This window comes from Mastomys coucha, unplaced genomic scaffold (assembly GCF_008632895.1).
Source record: "Mastomys coucha isolate ucsf_1 unplaced genomic scaffold, UCSF_Mcou_1 pScaffold20, whole genome shotgun sequence".
In the NCBI taxonomy this organism is placed as follows: Eukaryota; Metazoa; Chordata; class Mammalia; order Rodentia; family Muridae; genus Mastomys; species Mastomys coucha.
Genome location: NW_022196903.1, coordinates 84,388,653 through 84,414,028, shown reverse-complemented (window position 1 = coordinate 84,414,028; position 25,376 = coordinate 84,388,653). Strand labels below are relative to the sequence as shown.

Here is a 25,376-nt window from a genome sequence, read left to right as displayed (position 1 = left end):
GGTTGGAGAGAGAGAGAGAGAGGGAGAGAGAGAGAGGTCAAAGGAGACTTTATTAGCAGCTTGTGGTCTTTCCCTTTAGCTAAAACTTTCAGATTTTCTACTTTTAGATGGGCATTATATTCATCACCAGAAGAAGAAAGTTATATAGTGCAGCCATCTTACTTACACAGTCACTGAACACCTTCCTTGGTCACCATGCAACATAGTTTTAGATTTATTTCACATATATTAGAATGTTTGTCTGTGTGTCTGTGTGTGTCTGTGTGTGCCTCATGTGTGCTTAATGCCCACAGAGGTCAGATGAGGGGTATCAGATTTCCTGGAACTGGAGTTACAGCTTATTATGAACTACCATGTAGGTTCTGGGAATCCAACCCAAGACCTCTGCAAGAGCAGCAAGGGTTCTAAACTGCTAAGCCATCTCTCCAGCTCATCCTTAGAGCTTCTTTACTCATAACCATACCAAGCAGTAGCAAGGAGCCCTAATGAAAGGGTGAATACAGGCACATCTACACAAGAGGGTTGCTGGTCAGCACAAGGAAACCAGCTGTGGATCTGGGGGAGACATGAATCACTTGTTAAGAGAAAGCAACCAGTGTAGAAGGCTACCTGCCAGCCTACCTGAGTCACTTCTCAGCTTCTAAGAAAGACTAGAGAAGTTGGCTGAAAAAGCTTTGGGAAAGAAAGATAGAGGGAACTAGGAATTTAGAGACAATGGCCTAATTCTGTGTGACAGTCTAATATCAGGGTTTTTGTTTGTTGTTTTAAAATATATTCATTTTTATGTGTGTTGCTGTTTTGCCTGTATATATGTCTATGTACCACATGCATTGAGTTACAGACGGTTGTGAGCCACCATGGAGGTGTTGGGAACTGAACCTAGATCTTCTGGAAGAGCAATTGGTGCTCTCAACCTCTATGCCATATCTCCAGCCTCCATCTTTATTATGTGGTGTGTGTGTGTGTGTGTGTTTTCCTGAATGTGTGTTTATGGATCATGTGTATGCCTGGTGCCCATGGATACCAGAAGAGGACCTTGGAGCCCCTGGAGCTGAAGCTACTAAGAATTGTGAGCTTCCCTATGGGTGATGGGAGCCAAACCCAGGTCCTCTGGGTAGCAGCAAGTTTTAACTGCTGAGTCATTACTCTAGAACTGTGTAATGGTATTTATACACACTTGTCCAAGAATATAGGCAGCCAGACACCAAAACTGAACTAATGTGTAAGCCATAGACTTGGTAAAGGTCATGGCCATTAAAAAAGCATGTTTCTGGGATATTTCCAGGAAAGTTGGGTATAGAGAGCTCCAGGGACCTCTCTGTCTTTTGCTAAATTTTCTGTGAGCGTAAAACTGCTTTAAAAACTGTCTATTTTTGTGTTTGTCTTTAAATAACATCTTACGTATTTGTGTGGATGTATGTATGGGCATTCAGAGGCAATGGGAGGAAACCAGCTCGCAGTCCTGAGGCCAAGAGACAGGGGACAATTTTGGGGAACCCCATACTGTGGGTCTCAGAGATCAAACTAGCACATTTTATCCTCTGAGCCATCTTGCCAGCCTATAGTCTATCTTTGAAAAGCAGAAAGTAAAAGTTCTCCAGTGTCTCACTAGGCTACACCTCCTCCATGAAGGTCTTGGGCTCAGTTCCTATAGCCGCTGCTGCAGCTGCTCTGCCCAGGCTATCTGTAGAAAGTCTTCTCTCATCACACTGTACATCTGTGGTCCTTGTTTGTAGGGCACACAGTAATGTGTCTGAGTGGATCCTGGGTCTCTCAGTCTTTGAGAAGGAAGTGATAATGCCACCCTAGGCTGGCATGTGCCTCATCTCCATGGACAAGCTCCTCAGAAGCAGTGGAGAGGAGGGTTAGAAGTGATGGTTCTGGTGGGATGGCCTATGAGTCCTCACAGGCCCGGTCCTGTGTAGGCTGAGGGGCTAAGTTTACCACAGGAAAGCTGCTCTCCTGAGTGTTTCTGTTCCCCCAAGGTTTCCTTTTTCTTTTTTTTTTTTTTTTTTTTTTTTTTTTTTTTTTTTTTTTTTTTTTTTTGGTTTTTTTGAGACACGGTTTCTCTGTATAGCCCTGGCTGTCCTGTAACTCACTCTGTAGACCAGGCTGGCCTCGAACTCAGAAATCCACCTGCCTCTGCCTCCCAAGTGCTGGGATTAAAGGCGTGCACCACCACCGCCCAGCCCCCCCAAGGTTTTCACTGTAGTAAAAAAGGTGGTTTGTGTGCTTGTAGTTATAGTGGTCCAGTTACTGCTGGCCTAGGCCTCTGCCGTGGGATGGCAACACCACAGATGACCACAGCTCCATGGAGGTTGCTTAGATATACCACGAGTCTCTCTCATTTCTCTGTGACAAGCCCAAGTATTACTGATGCTCTTGGTGACAAAGGACACAAAAGGACACCAAACACAGGAGAATGGGTCACTTACCTATAGGTATGAGCTGGGAAGGGACATAAACAGGGCTTAGCTCCAGGTGTCTAAGAGCCTGATTTACACTTCAGCTTGCATAGCCTATGTATACCCTAGGCCAGTGGTTCTCAACCTATAGGTCACAACTCCTGAAGGGATCACGTATCAGATATCCTGCATGTCCAATATTTATGTTATGATTCATAACAGTAGCACAATTAGTTATGAAGTAGCAACAAAATAAATTTATGGTTGGGGGTCACCTCAACATAGGAACTATATTAAAAGATCACAACATTAGGAAGGTTGAGAACTACACTCCTCTAGCCTCACCTGTGGAGTTGGGACCACTGTAGCCATGTTATAGAAGGTGGCACAGCCCTGTTCTGTGACCTGCTGGTTCTGGCAGGAGGACTTAAGGGGACTCATAACTGGGGTCCTGGAAGGGCTGTGACTCTGATGAAATCCAGGAAGATGTTTGTCTGCTGGTTCCAGATAGAAACATGTGAATCTAAGGTCTGCCTGGGGGGCCCAAGGCTGCATGAAGCCACAGCTGCCCAAGTGCTCACCACTCTCATGTCTGGTCATTGTCCCTTGACCAGGTGTGGATGACGGTGAAGACATTCCCCGGGAGACGCTAATTGGGATCTATGAGAGGATCCGTAAGCGAGAACTGAAGACCAATGAGGACCATGTGTCCCAGGTGCAGAAGGTTGAGAAGCTCATCGTGGGCAAGAAGCCGGTACGCAGTGGGCCTGGTCCTCTACCCTTCATTGTAATCCTGGGTCAGCTCCTCCACCACTGTGAGGGCCCTCCCAGCCTGGGCTGGAGCTTTTCTAAGCAATTCCTCTTGCAGCTGAGAACATTAGGCCCTCAAGTGACTAATGGGCCACAATGGCATGTGGTCTATTGCCTGCTTAACCCTGTCCTGGGGATGCCCTTATATCCTCCAAGAGACCACAGCAAACCAGGACCTCTTTGGGGCAGTACTCCTGGGCACCCTGGTGGCTGAAGAGAAAGAGCAGGTGTTGCTGAGGGTGGGGGATCCACCTTTGGGAACATCAGTTCACTTCTTGTGTGTTGTTTTTTTCCTATAGATTGGATCCCTGCATCATGGTCTTGGCTGTGTGAGTATTCTGCTCTTCTGACGCCCCATCTGCAGTTCTTCTGCCATGCCTCAGGCTGCTGCAGCATCCAAGTTCATTTCCAGAGAGAGCCTAATCTCAATTTCATAGTTACCCCGCCTCACACTTTTGTGGGTCCTGAATCTTAGCCATACAAGGAAGGTGATGGTGGCAAGCCAAACAGATGGGGTCCTGGCTCTATCTGTGGGTACCCTGCTGACCCCAGGCCTAGACAGTGTGCCTGAGAGGACATTTATGTAGCCACTAAGGGCTTTCCTGTCTCCCCCACCCCTCTCCATTATTTCTTGCTCTGTCCTAACTCTTGTCCCTGTCCCTCACACTTCATACCTCCACTACTCCAGCCACCCCATGTTTGGCTACCCATGTCCCAGACTATACAAGCAGACACGTGCCTGGCAGTCTCCAGTATGCCCAGCTCCATGTCATCAGTCCTCTTAGGGCAACACACACACACACACACACACACACACACACACAATCTCAGACTGCCCAGAGCCAGGACTTCAACAGCAGAGCTGGGCCTTGCTGATGGCTTGCCCCCTCTGCCACAGGATACTGGCTTATAGTGTGGTCTGGAGGGTGATAGATTGGCTTTGGAGCAGTTGTGGGGTGCTCCTGTAAACCAATGGCAATATTTGTAGCAGCATGTGTGCAAAGCACAGGACAAGACCCTGGCCAGATCCCCAGAGTGGGTCAGGCTATCTAGAAGCATCAGAAGGTACCAGAGGAGTAGGGTTTGAGTAAATGCCCCTGGGATTCAAATCAGAGCATGGCTCTGTAGTGTCCTGCATCATCAGCTACTCTAAATTCTGCATGCCTCAATTTTCTCATCTAGGGAGGACTGCGAAGATTGTCTGCAGAAAGAGGGCTAATAAGTATAGGTATTTTGGGGGGCAGTCAGAACACATGGCTTCCTCTCTGACACTGAGTTAGTTCTCTGTGACATGTCAGGGAGCCAGCTGAACACATGGGAAGGGAGCGTGGCAAATGCAACCTAAGTCCTGCCCAGAGAACAGAAGCTAAGAATCTCAGAATGCCCCTAGCAACCGGTGACCATAGTCTGGTATCCTTCCCTGCACAGGTGCTCTCTCTTCCCCATCGACGGCTGGTCTGCTACTGCCGGCTTTTTGAAGTTCCTGACCCCAACAAACCCCAGAAGCTGGGACTGCACCAGCGAGAGATCTTCCTGTTCAATGACCTCCTGGTGGTATGTGGTGTGTGTGTGTGAGTGGGGGGTGGTGTTGGGAGGCCCAGATGTCCTTATACCCATGTCTGAGCAAGGGCACTGGCCCAGAGTCTGATTTTGAGGGATTCTAACTCATAGCCATGAACAGGGGTATTCCTTGCCCCATGTCAACAGCGAGGGGCCCTGACTCCAGAGTGCTCTATATTGTAGGACTCTATATCTGGCCCCACTCTGCTTTCTCATAAAACTCTAAGACTTTAGGGGAACTCACATGTGCCATTACCACGTGTGTATCACTGCCACTTAGCAGTGTAGGACTCTGTCCTGCTCAACAAGTCACACACTCTCAAGCTGGCAGCAAAGTGCCCCACCCCCCACCCCCCACCCCCTTTGCTTTCTGTTGCTGTGAAAAGCAGGTCCATCATGAAGGGAGTCAGGGCAGGCACCAAAACAAAGCAGAGACTGTGGAGAAATGCTGCTTACTGACTTCCTCAGCTCCATTTCTTATACAACCCAGGACTACCTGCCCAGGGGTGGCACCACCCACCTCAATCAAGAAAATGCCCCACTGACTTGCCTACCAATAGAGACTTACCACTCTAATAGGTTTTATCACTTGAGGTACTTCTCGAATAACTCTAGTGTGTCATCATGTGATAAGGTAGCCAGTACAATTGCCTCACTGGCTAGCATCTTGTCTCTTTGATATCAAATAATGCCTGCTTTGAAGGGCAGAGACCTCACTCAGACATGAAGGTTCAAAGCCTTGACCAAATTAACCCCATCTCTGAGTGTCCTCATGTGCAGAGAGCCTCTCACTTGTGATGGGCTTTCCAGCTATCTGCTAGCCTGGAGACAACAGTTTTGCTCTTAGGAAAGAGCAAGCCCTGACCTCTGAGGCCAGCACCACCCTGCCTTAGGTGCCCATCCCCAGTTTTGGGCTTTGGGGCTAGCCAAGATGGCATGGGGACCTCAGCCTCCATACCAACACTGCATCTCAGCTTCATATCTGCTGCCCTAGGTCACCAAGATCTTTCAGAAGAAGAAGAACTCGGTGACATACAGCTTCCGGCAGTCCTTCTCCCTCTATGGCATGCAGGTCCTGCTCTTCGAGAACCAGTGTGAGTCCCTAGGGCCTGTCAGGTGTGACAGGAAATATTTCTTTACCCTGTCATCCTCAGGTAGGATCCAAGCCTTCTGGATCACTCCTTCCCTCTCAGACTAGACAAATAGAGTGGTACTTTGCTAAGGACCAGGGTTTTAACAGGCAGAAGCCGGTGCATCTACGACATGTCCAAGAGAAGCATGCAGAAGCTGAGAGTTCATTACTCAGGGACCAACCCCTGCTCTGTAAAATGGGCACAGCACTGCCTACCCTTTATGCTGAGGATGCCATTGTCCTCCAGAACTTAGGCCTGGCAGTGGCCATGGGCTTCAGGCTAGGCCGTTGTCCATGTCATGAAGAGGCCATGCTTATGGTTTTGCCTCTGCAGAGCCCATTTCAGAGCCCATCCCAGTGCACACCACACTTACTCTCTGGCCATGGACCACATAGTGACTGCTGACTCCACGACCCTTCCTCTCCTCCCCTGCAGACTATCCCAATGGCATCCGGCTCACGTCTGCTGTCCCTGGAGCAGATATCAAAGTGCTAATAAACTTCAACGCTCCCAATCCTCAGGACCGGAAGAAGTTCACTGATGACCTGCGGGAGTCTGTCGCTGAAGTGCAGGAGATGGAGAAACACCGGATAGAGTGTAAGTCCCAAGCAAGGCACCAAGAAGCACTCCATAGCACATAAGTCCCAAGAGGTCTTCCCAAGGAGCCTTCCTGTCCTGTGCCACTGACAGCGTTCAGAAGTGGTTGGTGCCAGAGCTCCTTGAGGCCCAGCCATGAGATATCCGGGTCTTTGTCTCCCCCAACCCACCCCTGCCCCTACCATGGGCTTGGGGAGCCATAGTTCCCCTTAGCACACTCCTTGTCTTAGCCTGCCCCTTGTTTCTAATCACTGAGGAGTTGGCTTGTGCCATTTAATCCTTATCCTCGTTCTGGCCCAGGAACTGCTAGGATCCTGGCTCTATAGATCTCTACACTGTCCCTATCTCTTCCTCTGTAGACTCATGTTCTCCCCATCCAGGCCTAAACTGCAGCCTTCCTGAGCCCTAAGTGCCAGTCTTCATTATCACAAGCAGTCTGGTCCCCAGGCAATGTGCAGGATGCCATCATGCCCTGGCTTTCCCAGGAATCTCCCTCCCTCTTCCCAGGAACTAGGGCCCAGGACAGTGGCCACTGCCTCTTACTGTCCCTCCTGCTCTGTTGCAGCGGAGCTCGAGAAGCAGAAAGGTGTCGTGCGGCCCAGCATGTCACAGTGCTCCAGCCTCAAAAAGGAGTCAGGCAATGGGACACTGAGCAGGGCTTGCCTGGATGACAGCTATGCCAGTGGCGAGGGCCTCAAGCGAAGCGCCCTCAGCAGCTCACTGAGAGACCTCTCAGAAGCGGGTAAGAGCTGGGCTGAGAAGCACCCTCCCAGCTGGTGCATGCAAGACTGAGGCCTGGCGTACAGGCAGTCATGGTGCTGGAAAGGGCTGCTTGGGCGTGGACACAATGCTCTTGGAAGTCCATGAGCACTCCAGGATGGTAGCAGAGCACAGACGTGTCCACGGGACAGTCTGTGCGAGACAGCCAGGGATGGCACCCCACTTCCCTACTTCTCCCAGGGTCCTTATCGCTTTCCCCTGTACCAACTGCTCTAAGGCTAAGAGCATCAGGCTGGTGCATCCCAAGTGCTCTCTGCTGCTGTGTGTTCTATGCTAATGAATGAAACGGAGAGAAGCATACTGAGCCGCTGGGAACCCCCTTTGCCACTCACTGTCTTGGTTTTGCTTCCTATAGAACTCTATTCCTGAGAATTCCAGGCCTCTGTTACCCAAAAGCCACTGCTGCAGTAGATGTGACTAGCTCCAGGGTGTGGGGATAACCACGGTAGAAGCTGTTCACTGTCAGTCATGTTTCCTTGTTTCTGTGGTTTAATTTGGTGCCAGCCACTTAGCCCCAGAAAGCAGGAGCCCTCAAGCCTCCTAGATTTCTTACAGGTAGGGAGTACTGTGAGGCTGGGGACGCTGCTTTCAGTCATCTTATCCAGCCTTGGAGAGGAAACAGATGCTGTCAGAACAGCAGCTCCTTAGCTACCACAAGTGTCCAGCCAGTTAGTGTGCACGGAGCAGTGACCTGGGCTTATTGTGGGGCCCTCCGAGCCTGCCCAGCACTCCTTGCTTGCCCTCCCACCACAGCTCTGCCTCATACTGCTTTCTCATTTCTCAGGAATTGTTTTCTCCTTTTTTTTAGTTTTCTTTGCTTTTGTCATTTTTTTTTCATAGTGAAAATCTGACACCACCAGCATGAGGGTTTAAGCGAGGGCTTCTCAACCTGGACACTGGAGACACTCTGGGGCAAATAACTGCCTGCCATTGCACTGTGCCTGGGGTCACTGAGGCCAGTAGCACTTGCCCAGTTGTGACAACCTGTTGCATTTCCAGAAATGCCAGGTGTCATATCACTCCTGGTTGAGAACCACTAGCTTCCCCGTGACCTGTCCAGCCCAGCCATGTCACCCGTGACCTGTCCAGCCCAGCCATGTCACCCGTGACCTGTCCAGCCCAACCATGTCACTCGACTGCTTGGGCCCTGGGGTGGTTTGAGTCTGTGCAGTGGTCCTGCTGTGACTGAGGCTAGGGCAGCGGGCTCAGGATACCCTGATTACATCCCTGCAACGATGCAGCTCCTTGATGCAGCTGCTCTCTGAATTACAGAGGCAAGGATTCCAGGGGCAAAAAACTCAGAGGGGATCTCAGGCATCTGAGTCCAGACCAAGACCTCCTGTGATGCCCAGTGAAGCAGCAGCTTACCGTGGACGACGTTGGCAGGACACCTGGAAAGGCTGGGTACTTGACCTGGGCAATGGGGCCCCCACAGGCAGCCAAATCTTCCTCACTCTCCAAAGCTGCCACTGTGCAAAGTCTGAGGTGATGACTATCATGCACTATCATGAAGATGCAGGCCTTTGTCAGGCAGGGTCCCCCGAGAGCAGCTACCTCTGATCTGCAGTAGCCCATCTACCATGGACAAGGCTTGAGCCCAGAAAGAACCTGGGATGGCTCGCAGGCAAACTCATCCATAGACACCTCCCTTCGAGAGAGGGATGGAGACCCAGCGCTAGGCCCGTCCTCTTCCCTTGGCTACAAGAGCCAGAGCCTGTCATAGCAGATGTTGTAGTAGCTGTGCCCAGCCTGGCCTACCCAGCTATTGACAAGCACCAAGTTCCCACAGAGAGGTAATCCCTGGAATCCCAGAGGCTTCGTATCCTGTACCAGGGCAGTCCATCTGTGAGAACTGGTGGCACTGAACAGCTATCTCACCTCCTACTGCACGAGGTTCAGCCACAGAGACTGTGGGCAGCATGGGATCTGGAGTCAGCATCTGAAGCCTATGCCATTACTCTGCTACCATCATTGAGCAGGCAGCCCTTGTTCTTAGTTTCCCAAGCTACCATGACAACTCAATGCATTGTCCTCAATAGTGAGAGAGGCTTGAGGGCCAGAATGCAAGGAGAGCCCATCCTATCTCTGAAATGCAGCCAAGTCTTTGAGGACCACATGAGACCCTTTCAGATGAACCATGCAGACCAGGGGGTGAACCTAGGCACCCAGCATGCCTTGCTTCCATTGGCCTAAATGTTTGAACAGGAGTGTGAGGTGCAACAGTGAACACCCAACTCCGTGATTGATTGTGGAGAGAGCTGAGAAGTGGAAAAGATGAAATTGAAGAAACTACAGCTCCCACTGGCAGTATCCCTTCTCTCTGCTCCAGTTTGAGCTGCAGAATATAAGCCATCTGGACTTTTCTGAAGAGTCCCAAGCATGAGGGGTTTGAGAGCTTGTTTGAAAAATGACAACAGAGAGGGGGCACTCATCATGTGAGTGTGGAGCAACACTGTCCTGGCCTCCCAAGAGCAGTTTGGAGGCAGGAAATACCCATATCACAGATGGGGAAACTGAGGCCAAGAGCCTAAGCAGTAGTGAGTGTATCCTTTGCAGCGCAAAGTCTACTTTTGCTTGTCCTAGACTTCAGTGGAAACTCTCTTTTGTACCTGCAAATAGGGAAGCAACCTTTCCTCTCATCAAATGAAGGGGCCATCTCCCTGGGAAGCCCGGCAGCTGAATGGTGCAGTGCTTTCCCTCTGGCTCAGATTCTCCCATGAGTCTGGGACTTGGGGCCAGCAGGCAAAGAAGGAACTAGATCTCCTCCTCCACATCTTCTTGTCACTACTGGTCCTCTCAGTGGCCATGGCAAGGCTGAGTGACCCATAGTTGTCTCCACCTGATACTTTTGTGTGGTCCAGTCTCCTTTGAGGAGCTGCAGCTTTGCAGGGCCCTGATGATAGGTCATGGCCCCCTGAGAGGCACACTTTGTGCAGCCCATGCCCTGTCTCTGCCATGATGCTTCCCTCTGACGTGTACAGCATGATGGATGCTCACCTCATAGCCAGTGCTGCCCTCACAGAAGCTCATTGGGAGACCCAGAAGGGAGTGCAACGTCATGCCTCTGCACTCTCATGCAAGAAGTCAAGGAGAGGCTTCTAAAGGGACCATTGAGGCACGAGTGGGCTTCTGGAAGACCCAACCTCCCTTTGACATAAACAGCATAGTCTGACGAGTACCTACTATGTGTTACATCCTTGTAGACAAGAATGCATTGCAGTGTTCTGGGTAGGGGAGCTAGACTCAGGAACCAGGGCACTGCACAAACCAAACCACAGCCCTAGAGGACAAGGGGCCTAAATCTCAGTTTCCCCTTGACCAACTGCTCTGCCCCAAACAGCAAGGAGGGGAATATATATATGTGAACATGCATGTGGATATGCATATATATATATATGTGAAATCCACTGGGGTCATGGGGCCTTGTGCTGTTGTAGAAGCTGTACCCCCAGACCTCATCTGAGGCTGGCTGCACTGAGTCAGGTGAGCAGGCAGAAGTTTGAGGAGGTGGTACACACATCCCCACCTCAGACCCCGACCCCCCAAACCCACAGTTCAGGATAAGCATTACAATGTTGGACCTAGTTTTAAAAACATTTTCTCCCTTTTGCCGAGCGTTCGTTCGCGCCATTGTTTTTAAAACTCCTCACTGCACTGCTGCCAGCCTCCCCACTGAGCCCATTCGAGCCCTGTACCTGGCAGACACATGGGCCAGCCCCAGCTCTGGGCAGTGGCAGTGCAGGTGGCAGTGGCACCAGGCCTGGTGTGCGTGTCTAACCTCTGGTATTGCATGTTCTGGGCAGGGAAGCGAGGGCGTCGCAGCAGTGCGGGATCGCTAGAGAGCAATGTGGAAGTAAGTAGGAAGCACCCGGTCCAGCTGGCCATCCTGTGTCACCCACCCTTGGTTTCTATGTTGTCTTTTTTTGCTCTTCCCTCCCCTTCCTGCAGAGACACAGACTTTGGCCCTCCCGCCCTGCCTGCCTCCGCCCTGCATGCAGCTTCTCTGCCTAGAAGCATCCATGCCTCTCACTGCTTGTTCTGACCCAAGGGTTGGGGAGAGGGAGGGTGTGGATTTTGTGTTCTCATTCCACTTAACCCCTGGTCCCTGTGGTCCCTGAGCATGATGAATGTCTTGGCTTTCAGGTCCTGCCCCGGGCGCAAGCGCCACCCGCCCCTCACTCATCCTCAGCTCTCACTGTTGGATGTATTAGCCCCACTCTCCTGTCCCTATGCTCCGCCATCCATCGCTTCCTTCCTGGAGTTTTACTGGCTGTGTGTTTGGGGTCAGGACACAATGGAATCGCTTAGCTAGTTCACAGGAGGAGTTTCTGAGAGAAAGGAAGAGTCAGTGTGGATTTCATGAGCTCTCATTCATCCCCCCATTGCCTCCTGCTGCCCACACCCTGACTCGGCCTACAGACGTTTTACTCCTCCTGGGTTTGTAACAAGCAGCTGCAAGGAAGGTCCTAGGCTATCCCACACCCCCAAGGATAAGGTTATAGGGTCCTACCTGTCTGATACCATCTTCCCCATATACCTCTGGACCCCCACATGGGCAGAGGTCCCAGAAGAGTTTAAGGCCCAACCAGGTTCATTCCTTTTCCACACTCACTGCCACTCCTTGGGCTCACATGCTCACAACACCCTACCTACCATCATGTGGGCTGATGTCTCAGTCTGGCAGCAGCACAGCATGAGCAGAGGCATCCTTGTGCTGTTTCACAGAAAGGAGATGCCCCTCACCTCCATCAGGACCAGCCCCAGCTGCCCCCACACAGGCCGAGCCCGCATCCTTCCTACCCTCCGGCCTAGCAGTTCAGTGGGTGACTTCTGAATTTGGAAAACTTGGTCTGGCCTGTGTGCTTTGAGATCTTTTAATTTTGGTTTCTATGAATTTCCTTTTTAGGGCTCCATCATTAGCAGTCCTCACATGCGCCGGAGAGCGACCTCAACACGAGAGTGCCCATCTCGCCCCCCCCAGCCCGTGCCTAACTCCTCCTCTCTCCTGGGTTCTTTGTTTGGGAGCAGGAGAGGGAAGCCCCCTCCCCAGGCCCATCCACCCTCAGCCCCTCCCCCAGCACCCCCTCACGCCCATCACCCTGGGCCCTCAGAAGGCCCACTGCATGGGCATCATGCACAGTACTGCCACGTGCAGCAGAACCCACCGCCCTATCACCACCACCACCACTACCACCCACCCCCCCACCTGCAGCACACCCACCAGTACCACCATGGCCCACACAGCGGGCACCCCCCATATGGGGCCCATGCGCACAGCCACCCGCCTCTGCCCACAGCTCACCCTGGTCATGCAGGGCATGCAGCACATCACCATGGGCAGCCCCCTGCCCCACCGCCCCCCACCAGCAGCAAGGCCAAGCCCAGCGGCATTAGCACAGTTGTGTAGACAGCCTAGGCAGCCGCCTCCCACACACCAGGCACATGAAGGCCTACCAGGCACCAGCCTCAGACCAGCCCAAGGCACCACTGTTTCCACTCCCTCTGCCCTCATAGCCTGGGTGGGCCCGTGGGCTTGCCTTCCATGGAGCACAGCTCCCACTCTGGCTTAGCCCTGGCACCAGTCCTCCCTTGGCCCAAGGCTGGGCCTCACCCACCCAATGACATGGCGCTGACCAAGGAGAAGTGGACCTGCCTCTCACCCTGTCAGCCCTCAGCCCCTTACTTTACACACATCTGAAAACCCATCCTAGCAAAGAAAATATAAAATAGAGAAGTCAGACAAAGCAGAACCAACCCCCAGACTGGCTGTGTTGTTGCTCTGTTATTGGCAGTGGGCAAAATAATAATAATAATAATAATAATAATAAGTAGACCTGATATGGGTGATGAAAATACGTAAGTAAACTTTATATAATATAAATATATAAATATATAAATATATATATACATACTGTATAGGTAGTATTTGTGTGTGGAAGATAAGCATTTCATCCACAAAGCTAGCACTAGGGACCTCCTAAGGACTGCCACTTAGGTGACAGGAAGTCAATCTACATACATGTGTGAGTAGACCAAAAACTCCCGCTAGAACAAACCCAGATCCTTCCATATTTTCATACGAAGAGACTCCCTCTAGCCTGGCTGAAACCTTACACGCTCATGACTCACTGTGCCAAGTAACACAGCGCCTGACTGTCTAAAACCCCACTCTGCTCTGTATAGTCCCCTATTTTATTAACAGAGTACTATTCTAAGTAACCAGTATTATAACTGCTGTTATCTCCAGTAAGCAACTAGGCAACGTGCAGTCAGCCCCACAGATCCCTAGACACTTTATACTGGCTGCCATAACTTGATCTCCTGTGCTCTACATTCCTTCCCTCTGTACATGGTGAGCCACTCTCCCCTCCCCCCCACAGCCCTCCCAGGGCCCACATGGCAGAGGGATTCCACCCCAACACAATGACCACTCATCTTCCATAACTCTCTCATCCAGTTCCCAGCCCCAGCAGGCGGGTGGCGTGAGCGCTGGGCGGCCCAGGGCGGTGTGTGTGTCCCGTGTTGTGTTCTGAGTGGCAACAGCAATCACTGTAACTCCATGCAGCCATGTGCTCGTGACCCCTGTGTCATCATTGCAGCTGGCCAATGAGTGCTTGGCCCTGGCCAGGTGAAGCCCCCACTGCCTCTCATGGTCCAGTGAGCTGCCAGGCCCCACATGCCCCAGCTGTGTTCTTGTCGCTTCCATGTGTGACACCATGCACTCCCCTGGGGCCACATGCTGCCCATGTTCCTGTGCCTGAGTCACCCACGGGCTGTACTTTACAGTTTCAGCCCTTCCAGCCATCACAGCCTCCAGTGCTGTGCTCCTAAACCTAGGACCCGAGGACTGCCTGTGGCCTCTGCCTGCACAGGGGCCCTTTCAGAATGGAAGAGCTGCCGCCTGACCATGGGCTGCGTCTAGGACCTTGTGAGCCACCGGGGCCTGCCCAACCACAAGAGAGATCAGGAGCCCTCTCTGGCCCATCACCACTCTGCTGGCCTGCTTGGGTCACCCATTTCCCTCCCCTTCGTGTTGTCATCATCGAGGTCACGTACCAGCAGATCTGCAAACTGAGCACTTTGTATCTCTGCAGAGAGCAAATCCTGCAACGTGGAGGTCAGCCTTCTGTCTCACAGGGGCTCGACCCACCTTCCCATCCTCTGTCAGCATGGCTCATCTTTCTCTTGTCATCTCTCTACACAGAAAGAGAACTGATCACCATAGTGTATCTGACTGGGGCCAGCTGTCGAGGAGCTGCCCACTTCACAGTGCCCCGAGTCCCTTGCTTATGCTCCACGTACCGTCTGTCCTCAGTTAAAGAACACTGTCTGACAAGGAAAGAGAACTGTGCTGCATGTGACCTGGCACCAGTCGTGTGGGGCTGTGCTCTCTGTATTGTACATTTACAAAATACACCAGTGTTACTGTTGGCAAATAGTTGGAGTGGTAACATTAAATATGCCGGCTTTTTTTCCACCCTCTTCTGAGCCAGTGATACGTCAACCGTGAACTTGAGATTGTTCTGAAAAAGATGTGCTATTAGATACACTCTCACTGCTTTTGAAGGGGCACCACTCAGGAACAAACTCGAAGGAAGGCCCAAATTATCTGGTGGGGTGGAGTGGAGCGGGGGTCCTCCCTCTCTTCACAGTTTCTTGCATTCTCCTGGCTAGTCAGGGCTCCAGGCTCCTCCCACGCTACCTTCCATGTGTCCTAGAGACAAGCTGAGGATAGTGGGTGGGTTCTAGGGACCAGACTTCTAAGCATACTCAGTCTTTGTCTTGAGTTCCTGACTCCATAGGTTATTGGGGTGATGAGACCTTGTGATCCTGTGTTATTTTACAGTCAGGGACCTGACTTCATAGGATGTGCCTGGGCCTGCAAGTTCCTCAGCAGAACTAGCTTGGAAAGCAAACGCTATTGGCATACTGATGTCCCTTGTCGCCTGTTTTTCGGCTATGGCATTGAGACCCTGTGGTCCTTGACTGAGGAGAGGGGAGACAAGAGGAGGCAGAGGCTCTGAGTATTTACACTTCCACTTACCACTGTCAGGATACACTTAGGGCCTTCACTAATGACCTGAGCTATTCTGGCCGTCTGTGGAACTGGTGACAGATGGAATACCTTAGGGGAGGCAGCTGGTAATATCACAAAGGGCTTTCCAGGGACAAGAGTAAAGTTGTGGATTTGTATTTTTTTTGAAGCTCCCAAGTGAGTTGTAATGTGAAAATAAAGTTCACCCTAATGTGCCATCATTGTCCCCAGCCGCCTGATGTGGAGCGTGCTCTCTAGCACATTTTAAAGCCTCTGGGTTTTTTTTTTTTTTTTTTTTTAAGGGTTAAGCATCAGGGTTTGCATCTGTGCTGTTCAAACACTTGAGAGCCACTCTGTTGTTTTGTGGTGGGGAAGGTGGGTGACTGCCATCTGCACTGTGAGGAGGACCCAGCCAAAGTATCACTGAGCCCGAGTTCCTTTGGGACCCATAAATCCTGAACCTCACTTAGTGTCACTTTTTCAGGTCATTCTATTCTGGTCAGCAGGGCTTGGTCTCCAGTTAACATGACAAGGCTTGTTCTGTCTGGACACAGCTTCCTCAGAGACCCTTAACGAACTCTTGAAGGTGCTGCTGAGAGACTTAAATGGGCGGCCAGGAGTGTTCAGCAATGTCTATCATGTCTGTGTCAGCAAATGCTGAGGCTTGGGGCTCTCACTGAGCTAGAGGGGAGATGGCTAATAGGAAATACCAGGGATTGAGAGCAACATACAGGGGAAAAGAGTAAGAAAAACCCAGCTAGCTCAGTCCTGAGATATTTAGGAGGCTCAAGGCAAGCTGCCCATCCTCCACATTGGTCAGTGTGATGCGTGAAGCTGGCTTGTGTGGTTTCTCATTTCCTGGCCCAGGATATCTCTAGCTAATGCCCTGAATTCCCAGTGAGGGTCCAGTTCCCTGTTGGACTTTCCCAGAGCACCCTTTGTTGATCTCCTTCAAAACCACCACAGTTGTCCTCATGGAAGTGGGCTGTACAGTCTGTCCTAGGCTATTCCAATTCCCTCCCAGGTTAGACTGACCAGGCTGCAGCCTGTGGCTCTCTGGAAGGGCTGAGTTACAGAGCAGGTTTCCTGAAGCTGTACTTGTCATTTGTCTCCCTTGGGGACAAGGGCTATATCTGACTGTAGAACAGCCTAGAGCTGGATTGGACAAAATGCCCTTGAAAATGATCTATTGTTGGGAGATAGAGATGCTGGGTCAACACCACTAGCAGACAGGCTCAGGACATGGCTTTCATTAGGCTGTTAGCATCGCCAACAGTGTATCCGGCCCCTGCCGACCATGACAGTGTGAAGCCTGACTAGGGAGATATAGAAGACCTGGGGCAGGGATTTGTTCCTGTGACCATCTGATTGCTGCAGGCTGTACATGGGTCCAGCCACTCAGCCCCAGAAGTATGCAGTCAGTCCTCACCTGCTGGCTCAACTGCTCTGATGCCTACACATCCCTTCCTAGAACTCTGCATGGCCCCTTGGTGTCCTATAAGCCCTTCCTCTGTGAGCGCTACAAGTCCTTCCCCTTTGGACTCCTTCATAAGCCCATCTCTTTCTGCTCTCCCTAGGCCATGTCATGATACCTGTAGCTGAAATGGTGTTCCTTACTAGCAAGTACATCATGTACTGTGAAAAGCGCCTAGTATATCTATATACCTCTTGTATAGTTTTATGACTTTTAGAGAAACCTTTTCTTCCCTCTATTCCAGTTACAACAACATAATCAGGGTCATAAGAGAGGAAAACTCCCATTTAAATCTGAAAGATACCCAAGCATGATGGCACAAGCTTGTAAATCTTGAAAGTCCAGAAGCCAGGACAGGAGGATCGCCCTGAATTCATTGCCAGCCTGGGAAACATAGTAAGTTCCAGGGCTATATAGCAAGATTCTAGCTCAAAAACAAAATGAAATACAAAACCTACGTGAAAGCCAGAGACATTCAACTTAAATCTGAAAGACAGGCTCATTACAGTTAGCACAGGTTGCCCTCAGAGCAGCTGACAGGGAAGATAGGATCGTACATTAAAATAGCAGGTAACAGAGGCTTCCTTATTCGGAGTTTCCCTACAGCTTTTGTGAACTACCCTGGAGAAAGCAACATGCAACTCCATGTACAGCTTGGCTATGCACAGCACTTAGGAGAGCCAAAGTCACAGATGCCACAGGTCAGTGAGAAGGCAGCAGAGTCGAGATGAACCCCACAGCACAATACAGTCAGGACTCTGGGAGAATGCCAGTGACCTCAGCCAGCACAGACCCTGAGAAAGGGCCCTCATCAGGAGGCTGTGGAGATGAAGAGTCAGACCTCCACAAGCAAGCTTTACGGAGGGATTGTGCTCAGTGTGCTCACTGCCTGGTTACACACCCAAAGGAATGTGTGAACACCTGTAGGGCCTGAGTTCAAATCCCCAGCAGTCATGTGAAAGCTGGGCATCAGCATTGCAGGGCAAGAGACACGGAGGCACGAGGACCTCTAGAACTCAGGACAGCCAGCCTAGGCAAACCAGTGAGCTCCATGTCCAATGAGAGACCCTTATCTGAAAGGATAAGATGGAGAGCAATAGAGAAAGATCCTGAGTGTTGACCTCTAGGCTCCATACACATGTGCACACACCCACATGAACATGTTCAGACTCCATATACAAAATGAAGAGGAAGGTAACTCTAAGGCAACCTACCTGTCCTGGTATTATCAATGTGACACAACCTAGAGTCACCTAGAAGAGGGGACCTAGTTGAGGAATTGCCCAGGTCTGTCTTGCTTGTGGTCATGTCTGTAAGAGACTATTTTGATTGATGCGTGATATGGGAGGGTCTAGCCCACTGTGGGTGGCATCATCACTAAGCCTGTGGTTCTGGGCTTAGTAAGATAGCTAGCTGGGAGAGGCCTAGGCCAGGGAGCATCTTAAGAGGCATTCCTCCCTGGTCTCTGCTTCCATTTCATGCCTTGAGTTCCTTCCCTCGGTGATGGGCTATCATCAGGAAGTGTAAACTGAAATAAGCTGTTCCCCAAAGCTGCTTTTGGTTCTATCACAGCAACAGAAGAAAGTGAGTAGAGCGCTTGCCTTCATGAAGCCAAAGTAGACAAGCAGTCGAGGATATGAAAGCAGTCATATGGTAAGTGCATGGTAAGAACTGAAGGGAAAACAGTCACCCCAGGAACAAGGCAACTCTGATCACCAAGGGAGGGAGGGTTAAACCAGGGTGGGGAGGCGGGAGTGGGTGGGCGGGTGTGGAGCACCCTCATAGAAGCAGGGGGAGGGCGCATGGGATAGGGGGTTCCAGAGGGGAAAATGGGAAAAGGGATAACATTTGAAATGCAAATAAATAAAATATCCAATAAAAAAAGAAAACAAAAGCAACAACAACAAAAAACTGAAAGGATCCAAGAGAGTGAAACTAAAGGGTGGGGTCTGAGATCAGAGCACAGCTGAGTATAGAGTGCCTAGTAGTCTGTAACTGGAGTCCCTGAAGGAGAACCATGGAACAGCTGGAATGGAGACCTAAAGCTGAGGGGAAACCACTGTCCTGAGGGCTCTGTCTCACCAGATTACAAGAATGAACCAGGATTCCCTCACCGAGAGAAGCTATACAATCACTGACTTTTGAAGATAGAGAGGACATCGACTGGACAGGACCACCAAATAAAGAGCACATCACTGATGAAGACAGACTGGCATTGTGAGATAAACAGAGTGAGGGTACCGTGAGCAGCCAGTGCACTCGGATGACTCCTGTGGTGGATGATTGAGGTGTGGATTTCACTGAGCTGAGGAAATTGGGTTCATTTTTCCTGGGTGGTCTGAGAGGCTTCTCAAGAAAAAACCAACATCTGACCTGGTGACAGTCTGCAGCAGATCTGCCTTACCCTGACAAGGGGCCATCAACAATCCATGGACATCCTGGGTGGAGCAGAGCCCACACAGAGCAAGAGGCCTGGTCTGGCTTCAGGTGGAACACACATCTCTTGTCCTCAGACTCACTCAAGTTTCTTGCATTTGGAATTCTGGCCCTTATTCCAGAGATGCCTCCAATCTTTGACTCAGGACCACAGCGCACACCTCAGGCTCCCCATGGTCTCAGGCATGTGATTTACAGCTGTTCTGGGTGTCTAGTCTGCACACAGCATACCATGGGATGTTGCAGGTCCCCAGCATCATAAACCAAATTCTTAAACAAATCCCCTCCCACATATCGTTCAGGCTCCACAAACCAGGACACACTGTAAGACACCTGAGTAGAATAGATGTACAGCTCAAAACAGCAGCCAAGCTGCTATGTCTAAGTAGAAACATGCTCAACTCTTATTGAAAGGAAAATACTGTAAGATTGGCTAGTACGTTATCATAATTTGCCATAGTAATTCTGATCAAGCTCAGTGACATTGAACACTGAGTGCCTGGGATCAGGAGATGCTCAGCCAGGAAAGTGCTTAGGCATGTATGCTGATGTGTGCCAGGGAAGCTGAGACATAGGTCCCTGGGGCTCAGTGGTCAGCAGGCTAGGCTATTTGGTGAGTTCCTGGACAGTGAGAAACTTTGTCTCAAAAAATAAAAACAAAACAAGATAAACAATACCTAAGAAATGACACCTGAGTTTGGCCTTTGACCTCTCTACATGCATGTGTGCATGCAACATGTACATATGCAGTAAGCATGCATTCACTTCCAAGCCATGTTCCAGCAGGGTTCAACAGGTTTGGATGGGAGTCTCCTTTGCCAAGGACCTGTTTGAGGAATACCCTTAAGTCAGGACTTAGAGCAGCCAGCCGCCCAGCTTTCCATGAAATCATGACAGGTTTGGACTGGAACTGCATTCAGTCTGTGCTGGATGGGAGAGCCAAACTCTGCCAATTCTGCCCCTATTCTGAGGCATACCTAAGACAGCCCATAGAAAGGCTTGATAAAGATATGGGCACTCACACACAGGCAAAGATGGGGCAGGGGCATGGGCAGGAGTTTCATCTTGGTGTCTAATGATGTAACTAGCGGCCTCAAAAACAAGATGCAAAATCACCTGTTTTAAAGTACAAATTCCCAATGAATTTAACAATATCATTTAGAGCCATGTAGGTATCCAGTAATTCAGTGGCCACCTTCAAAAAGCAGAACTCATGGCGTCACTGCAAGGTCCTGTCAGGCCATCAAGCCTACACTTCAGGCACATACACACGTGTGTGTGTGTATGTGTGTGTGTGTGTGTGTGTGTGTGTGTGTGTGTGTGTATGCAAACACGTATCACACAGTTATCCCTGGCGTGAACCAGCTGGCACTTACCAGACATACCCCAGGGGCACATCTGTCTATGTCTATCAGTGACATAGACAGAGGCCAGCCTCAGACTTTAGCCTTTGGACAGGGCCAACTAGCCTCGGCAGCAAGAAAAACTCCCCCTGCTGGCTTGCTGTGCAAACTCCTGCTCAGAATGCCAGTGGGCAAGGGTTCAATTCCAGACTTAAAACAGCTGATGTGCTCACTCACAAAACACCACCTCAGGGGAAGAAAACTCCCTCTTTTCCACCAGAGACTCCTGTGCCTGTGATGAACCTGTCTGTCCTGTCTCCAGACATCGGTGAGCCTCCAATCAGTAGTATAGTCATTTGCATTTTTATGTTGTATGTAAATAAATTCATGGGATGTGTTCTCTCTCCTGGCCGTGTCCCCCCTTGCTATGGAGCTGTAAAGACTGACTTGTCTGTGTGTTCAGTATTTCATTGCAAGGGTTTACATGTGTTTATCAAAGCCCACACAGCATAAATCCACAGAGCCCAGAAGTTCAGAGAACTGCGAGCAAAAAATTCACAAAACACCATCAGCACAGCAGCATCATACAAGGAACTGAGACAGAACACGGTGGCTTGGCACAAGCCATGAGAAGCTCCAGCAGGGTTAAATGAGAAATAAATGTCAGCAGAGAACCCTGAAAGAAGCCTTTGCAGACACCAAAGGTGAGCCTGCCTGTCCAGGCAGAGTTGCGACCTCAAAGTGAAAAACAACAAGTGCCTGAGACAGCCAGGCTCACAGTGTACACAGAGCTTCCTAGGAGCTGCATAGCAACCATAGAAGCCTCTGTATTAAAGGTCTCTCCAAGGAGCAAAGCCAACGCTTTAAATAAAGATTACACACCAAACATTTCTGGACGTAGATAGGAGCCGCTGGGATTGTACAAGGATAAGTAAGGCTGGAGGGGGTGGGCCATAGTAGATGATGGAGAGATGGTGGTGGTGGGTGGAGGGAAGGGATGGTGATGGTAGACGTGTGGGCAGTGGGAGTAGTGGGGACGTGGAAGGTAAAGTGACTGTAAAATGTTGATGGCCTACAGCCAGGGAACTGACCTCTTAACTGTCAAGACTGCAAGTTTTATGGTATTTACACTGTATCCCAATCAACAAGAAACATAATAACAAAGAGTTTCAAGCCTTAGGAAGTTTTGGGTTCCTGCTGCTCAAGGCTATCAGTTCTCAGCTTTATGCTCCGGCTGTCATATCTGCTACCTGCTGCCATGCTTTCCCCACCATGATGGGCTCTAACTGCCTGGATCCATAAACCCAAATAAACTTCCTTCTGTAATTGCCTCTGTCATGGAATCTTTATCGCAGCAACAGAAGTAACTAACACAACAGGAAGGAGTGCACGGAGACAAATGAGATGAGTGTCGTAGTGTTTCCACCACTGTGGCAAAACACCAACCAAAAGCAACCTGGGGGAGGAAGGGAATTAGCTTATTTCAGTTTATAGCTTATAGCTCATCATCCAGGGAAGCCAGGGCAGGACTCAAGGTAGGCATCTAGAGACAGGAACTGATGCGGAAGCCATGGAGGAACACAGCTTACTGGCTTACTCCTCGTGGCCTGCTCAGCCTGCTTTTTGGTACCATCCTGAGTTGTACTGTCATTAATGTGACAGGACTACAGGTCCGGGGTAAAAAAGTCTCTTAACTGTGGGATTCTATAAAATAACTTTCTCGCACCAAGATGGGGAAGCCAGGCACAGATCAAATCAAAGCAAACCCAAAATCTTACAATGTAAAAGCCCAGTGTCAGACTGAAGGACTCAAAGTCGCTAGGCTCCAAAGGAAGCTTTTGTCAAAAGTGCAGGCTTCTACTCCACAGCTACAGCTGTCCTTGGCAGTTGGTTTATGGTACTAACATCTCAAAACACTTGTGTCTCCGCTACAACTTGGAGTTGTAACCTCTTTTGGGCTCCCTTCAGTGACTCTGACCCTGCCACATGATGCCAAGCTTCAGCCTCTCTCATTGACCCCTTCAGTTCAGGGTTGTCAATGCTTCTGAGGCTGCGTACTCATATGTGGCCTCTCCCAGCCTCTCTTGGTGCCAAGCCTCGGGTGCTCTGCATGCATGGCCTTTCATGGCTTTAAGATCAGCATCACCTGGGAAATTCTCACACCTCAAGTAAGCTTTTGCCCTCTCTGGACCACAGCTTTTGTATGCTGACCCTGAGTAAATATGCACAGATTTCTGATCCTCAAGGATTCTGGTCTCTTAACCACAGCGGGTTCTTTAGACCCAATGACCAGCATCAATTGTCTCGGTAAAGCAAAATTTCACTTTAGTGCTGTTGGCCTCTTGTTCATCACCGTGGATTCTCCAGCCCCAGACAATCAGAACTTCAAATTCTTAATCAAAACAAAACAAAACAAAAATCACATGACAAAGTCTTTGAAAAACTTTAAAACTTCCATCTGAAACCTCACAAGCCAGGCTTGCTCCAAAAAATATAGGCCTGTCACAGCAATATTCCATGAGCTGGTACTAATTTCTCTCTTAGTTGTATTTCTGTTGCTTCCTTACTGGCTTGCTCAACCTGCTTTCTTATATAGCACCCAGGACTACCAGCCAAGAGTTGGCCCTACCTTCATCAAGCTAAGCCCTCCCACATCAATCATCAATCAAGAAAATGCACTACAGGAGAATCTTGGTGGGACATTTTCTTGATTGAGCTTCTCTCTTTCTAAATAATTTGTAGCTCTGTATCAAGTGATATAAGTGATTATTTTTTAAAAAAATGTATTAGTGTTCATCTATTGTTTATTTGAAGAGGGTGCAGTGCATGTGTGTAGGTCGGAGAACTTGTGGAAGTTGGTTCTTGCCTTCTACCATACAGGTCCAAAGAATGAAGTCAGGCCATCGGGCATCTTTCTCTGCTAAACCATTTCCCTGAACCCTTTTCCCACTTTAACACAAGGTCTTGCTAACTTGTAATTCTCCAGCCTCAGAGTTCCAAGAATCTAGGATCACAGGCATAAATTGGCAGGCCTGGATTATTTTAGTTTTAAACTTTTTATTATTTTAGTTCTTTTTATTTTTTCTCTGTGTAGCCCTGGCTGTCCTAGAACTCACTCTGTAGACAAGGCTGGCCTCAGACTCAGAAATCCGCCTGCCTCTGCCTCCTAAGTGCTGGGATTAAAGGGGTGCACCACCACTGCCTGGCTTATTTTAGCTCTTAAACATCATTTTATTTTTAATTATCAGTATAAGCTCCCCACTTTTGTGTGTGTGTGTGTGTGTGTGTGTACATGTGCAAATGCACAGGTACCCAAAGAGGACAGCAGGTGTCAGATAACCTGGACCTAGAGTTATAGTCACTTGTGGGAACTGAACTCAGGCCTCTGGAAGAGCTACTAATGCTCTCAACCACTGAACCACCTCTCCAGCCTCTTAAACCTTTTATTTTGATGTAGTTTGAACATGAGAAAAGTTGCTGAATAGTATTAAGTTGTTGTAAACCCTTTGACTGAGCCCGTGGGACAGAATGTAATAGAGCCATGGTCATGTTATCAAAGCTAAGAGATATCCAGTTTCTGTTGGGGTTCAGATAATGTGACTTCCAGGTTGACTGTTTGGTGGAGTTCTGGAGTTTAGGAATCAGACTCGTGCTGACCCCACAGAGGCACTCACCCTTGATGCAGAGCTGAGCCCTGTGTGTGGCTCCATCCCAGATCCTGACTTCACCTCTGCTGCCGCCGCAAATGTGTCTCCTGCTTCATCTCTCGTTGGCCCCAACCCAGCTAACACTGTTCCAGGAGTAGCTTTCTCATGCCATTGTGAAGTACCCCTAGCAGCCCCAGCATGCAGGGGTCAACACACCTTGAATTACCAGGTAAAATGGTAAAATGGTCTCAACAGGAAAAAAAAAAAGCCATCTTTGAGATGCTCAAAGATCGTGAGCAGTCACAACACCAGGCAGAAACTACAGCTAAGTCTCTAGAGGTATCTGTGAGTCCCAGCTCAGTTCCAGCTCTGTGGAGCACTGGCCCAGCAGGGAACAGGGTTTCATGGACTTGCCCTTCACCCCCTAAGGTCCAGCTCAGGCCTCTTTCCCCACCCCCGCCACTTGACTCTGGCCTATCAGTTTCCTTCTGTACTTCTCGCCCAAGTCCCCCATTCCCAAAGTCAGCAGACACCTTGAAGAAGCTGAGTCTTTCAATTTCAGTAATGTCAAGCAGTGATGGCCACCCTTCCTGCACCCTCCTGGGTCTCTGGGAAGATCTCTTGGGCTCCCCTTAACTTTCTGTACCCCTTTTCTACCTCTGCCATGGCTAAGTGCTCATCAAATACTGAACTTGCTCAGGCTTCAGATGTGTGGTCCCATACCCCAGTTCACCTACAGTTCATCCAGACCTCCTTGGGGGATGCCTCAACACCTTACCTCCTGCTTCTCCTTCAATAGCAGCTTCAAGGCTATGTGAGCTCCCATCTCACTCACCCCTCCACTACACACAGGCTGACTGAATCATTCAGATTTTGGAAGCTCCTGCTCAGCAGCCCTAGGTCTAGCTCCATAGAGACCACATTCTAGAAAATGTGGCTGTGCCACACATTTTAGTATACATTCTTTTTTTTAATGACATTTTCTAATGACTTCTTGTGTGGTGGTTTGAATAAGAATGGCCCCCATGGGCTGGAAGTTTTGGAAGAATTAGAAGGTGTAGTCTTGCTGGAGGAGGTGTGTCACTGGGGGTGGGCTTTGAAGTTTCGAAAGCCCATGCGATTCCCAGTTATCTGTCTGTCTCTTGCTTGTGGACCA

The 25,376-nt window shown here is 49.9% G+C and overlaps 1 protein-coding gene and 1 long non-coding RNA gene across 11 annotated transcripts in view; both read left to right on the top strand.

Moving 5' to 3' along the window:
• The window catches only part of LOC116099261 (IQ motif and SEC7 domain-containing protein 1), a 330,953-nt gene extending 315,418 nt beyond the window's left edge, over positions 1 to 15,535 (top strand). For 7 of the 10 annotated variants that reach the window (XM_031382555.1, XM_031382559.1, XM_031382556.1 and 4 more), the window contains 8 exons: positions 3,020 to 3,159; positions 3,515 to 3,544; positions 4,644 to 4,769; positions 5,770 to 5,869; positions 6,344 to 6,505; positions 7,071 to 7,247; positions 11,089 to 11,138; positions 12,192 to 15,535. In XM_031382555.1, the coding sequence (XP_031238415.1) occupies positions 3,020 to 3,159; positions 3,515 to 3,544; positions 4,644 to 4,769; positions 5,770 to 5,869; positions 6,344 to 6,505; positions 7,071 to 7,247; positions 11,089 to 11,138; positions 12,192 to 12,692 (1,286 nt within the window). In that variant the 3' untranslated portion in view covers positions 12,693 to 15,535. The remainder of the gene's footprint in view (positions 1 to 3,019; positions 3,160 to 3,514; positions 3,545 to 4,643; positions 4,770 to 5,769; positions 5,870 to 6,343; positions 6,506 to 7,070; positions 7,248 to 11,088; positions 11,139 to 12,191) is intronic. The other 3 variants (XM_031382561.1, XM_031382565.1, XM_031382562.1) reach the window with 2 other exon arrangements.
• Positions 15,536 to 15,723: 188 nt separating this feature from the next.
• On the top strand, positions 15,724 to 21,892 carry LOC116099264. The gene is made up of 3 exons (XR_004122180.1): positions 15,724 to 17,190; positions 18,367 to 18,447; positions 18,880 to 21,892. It is a non-coding gene; the product is annotated as an uncharacterized LOC116099264 (long non-coding RNA).
• The last annotated feature ends 3,484 nt before the right edge of the window (positions 21,893 to 25,376 follow it).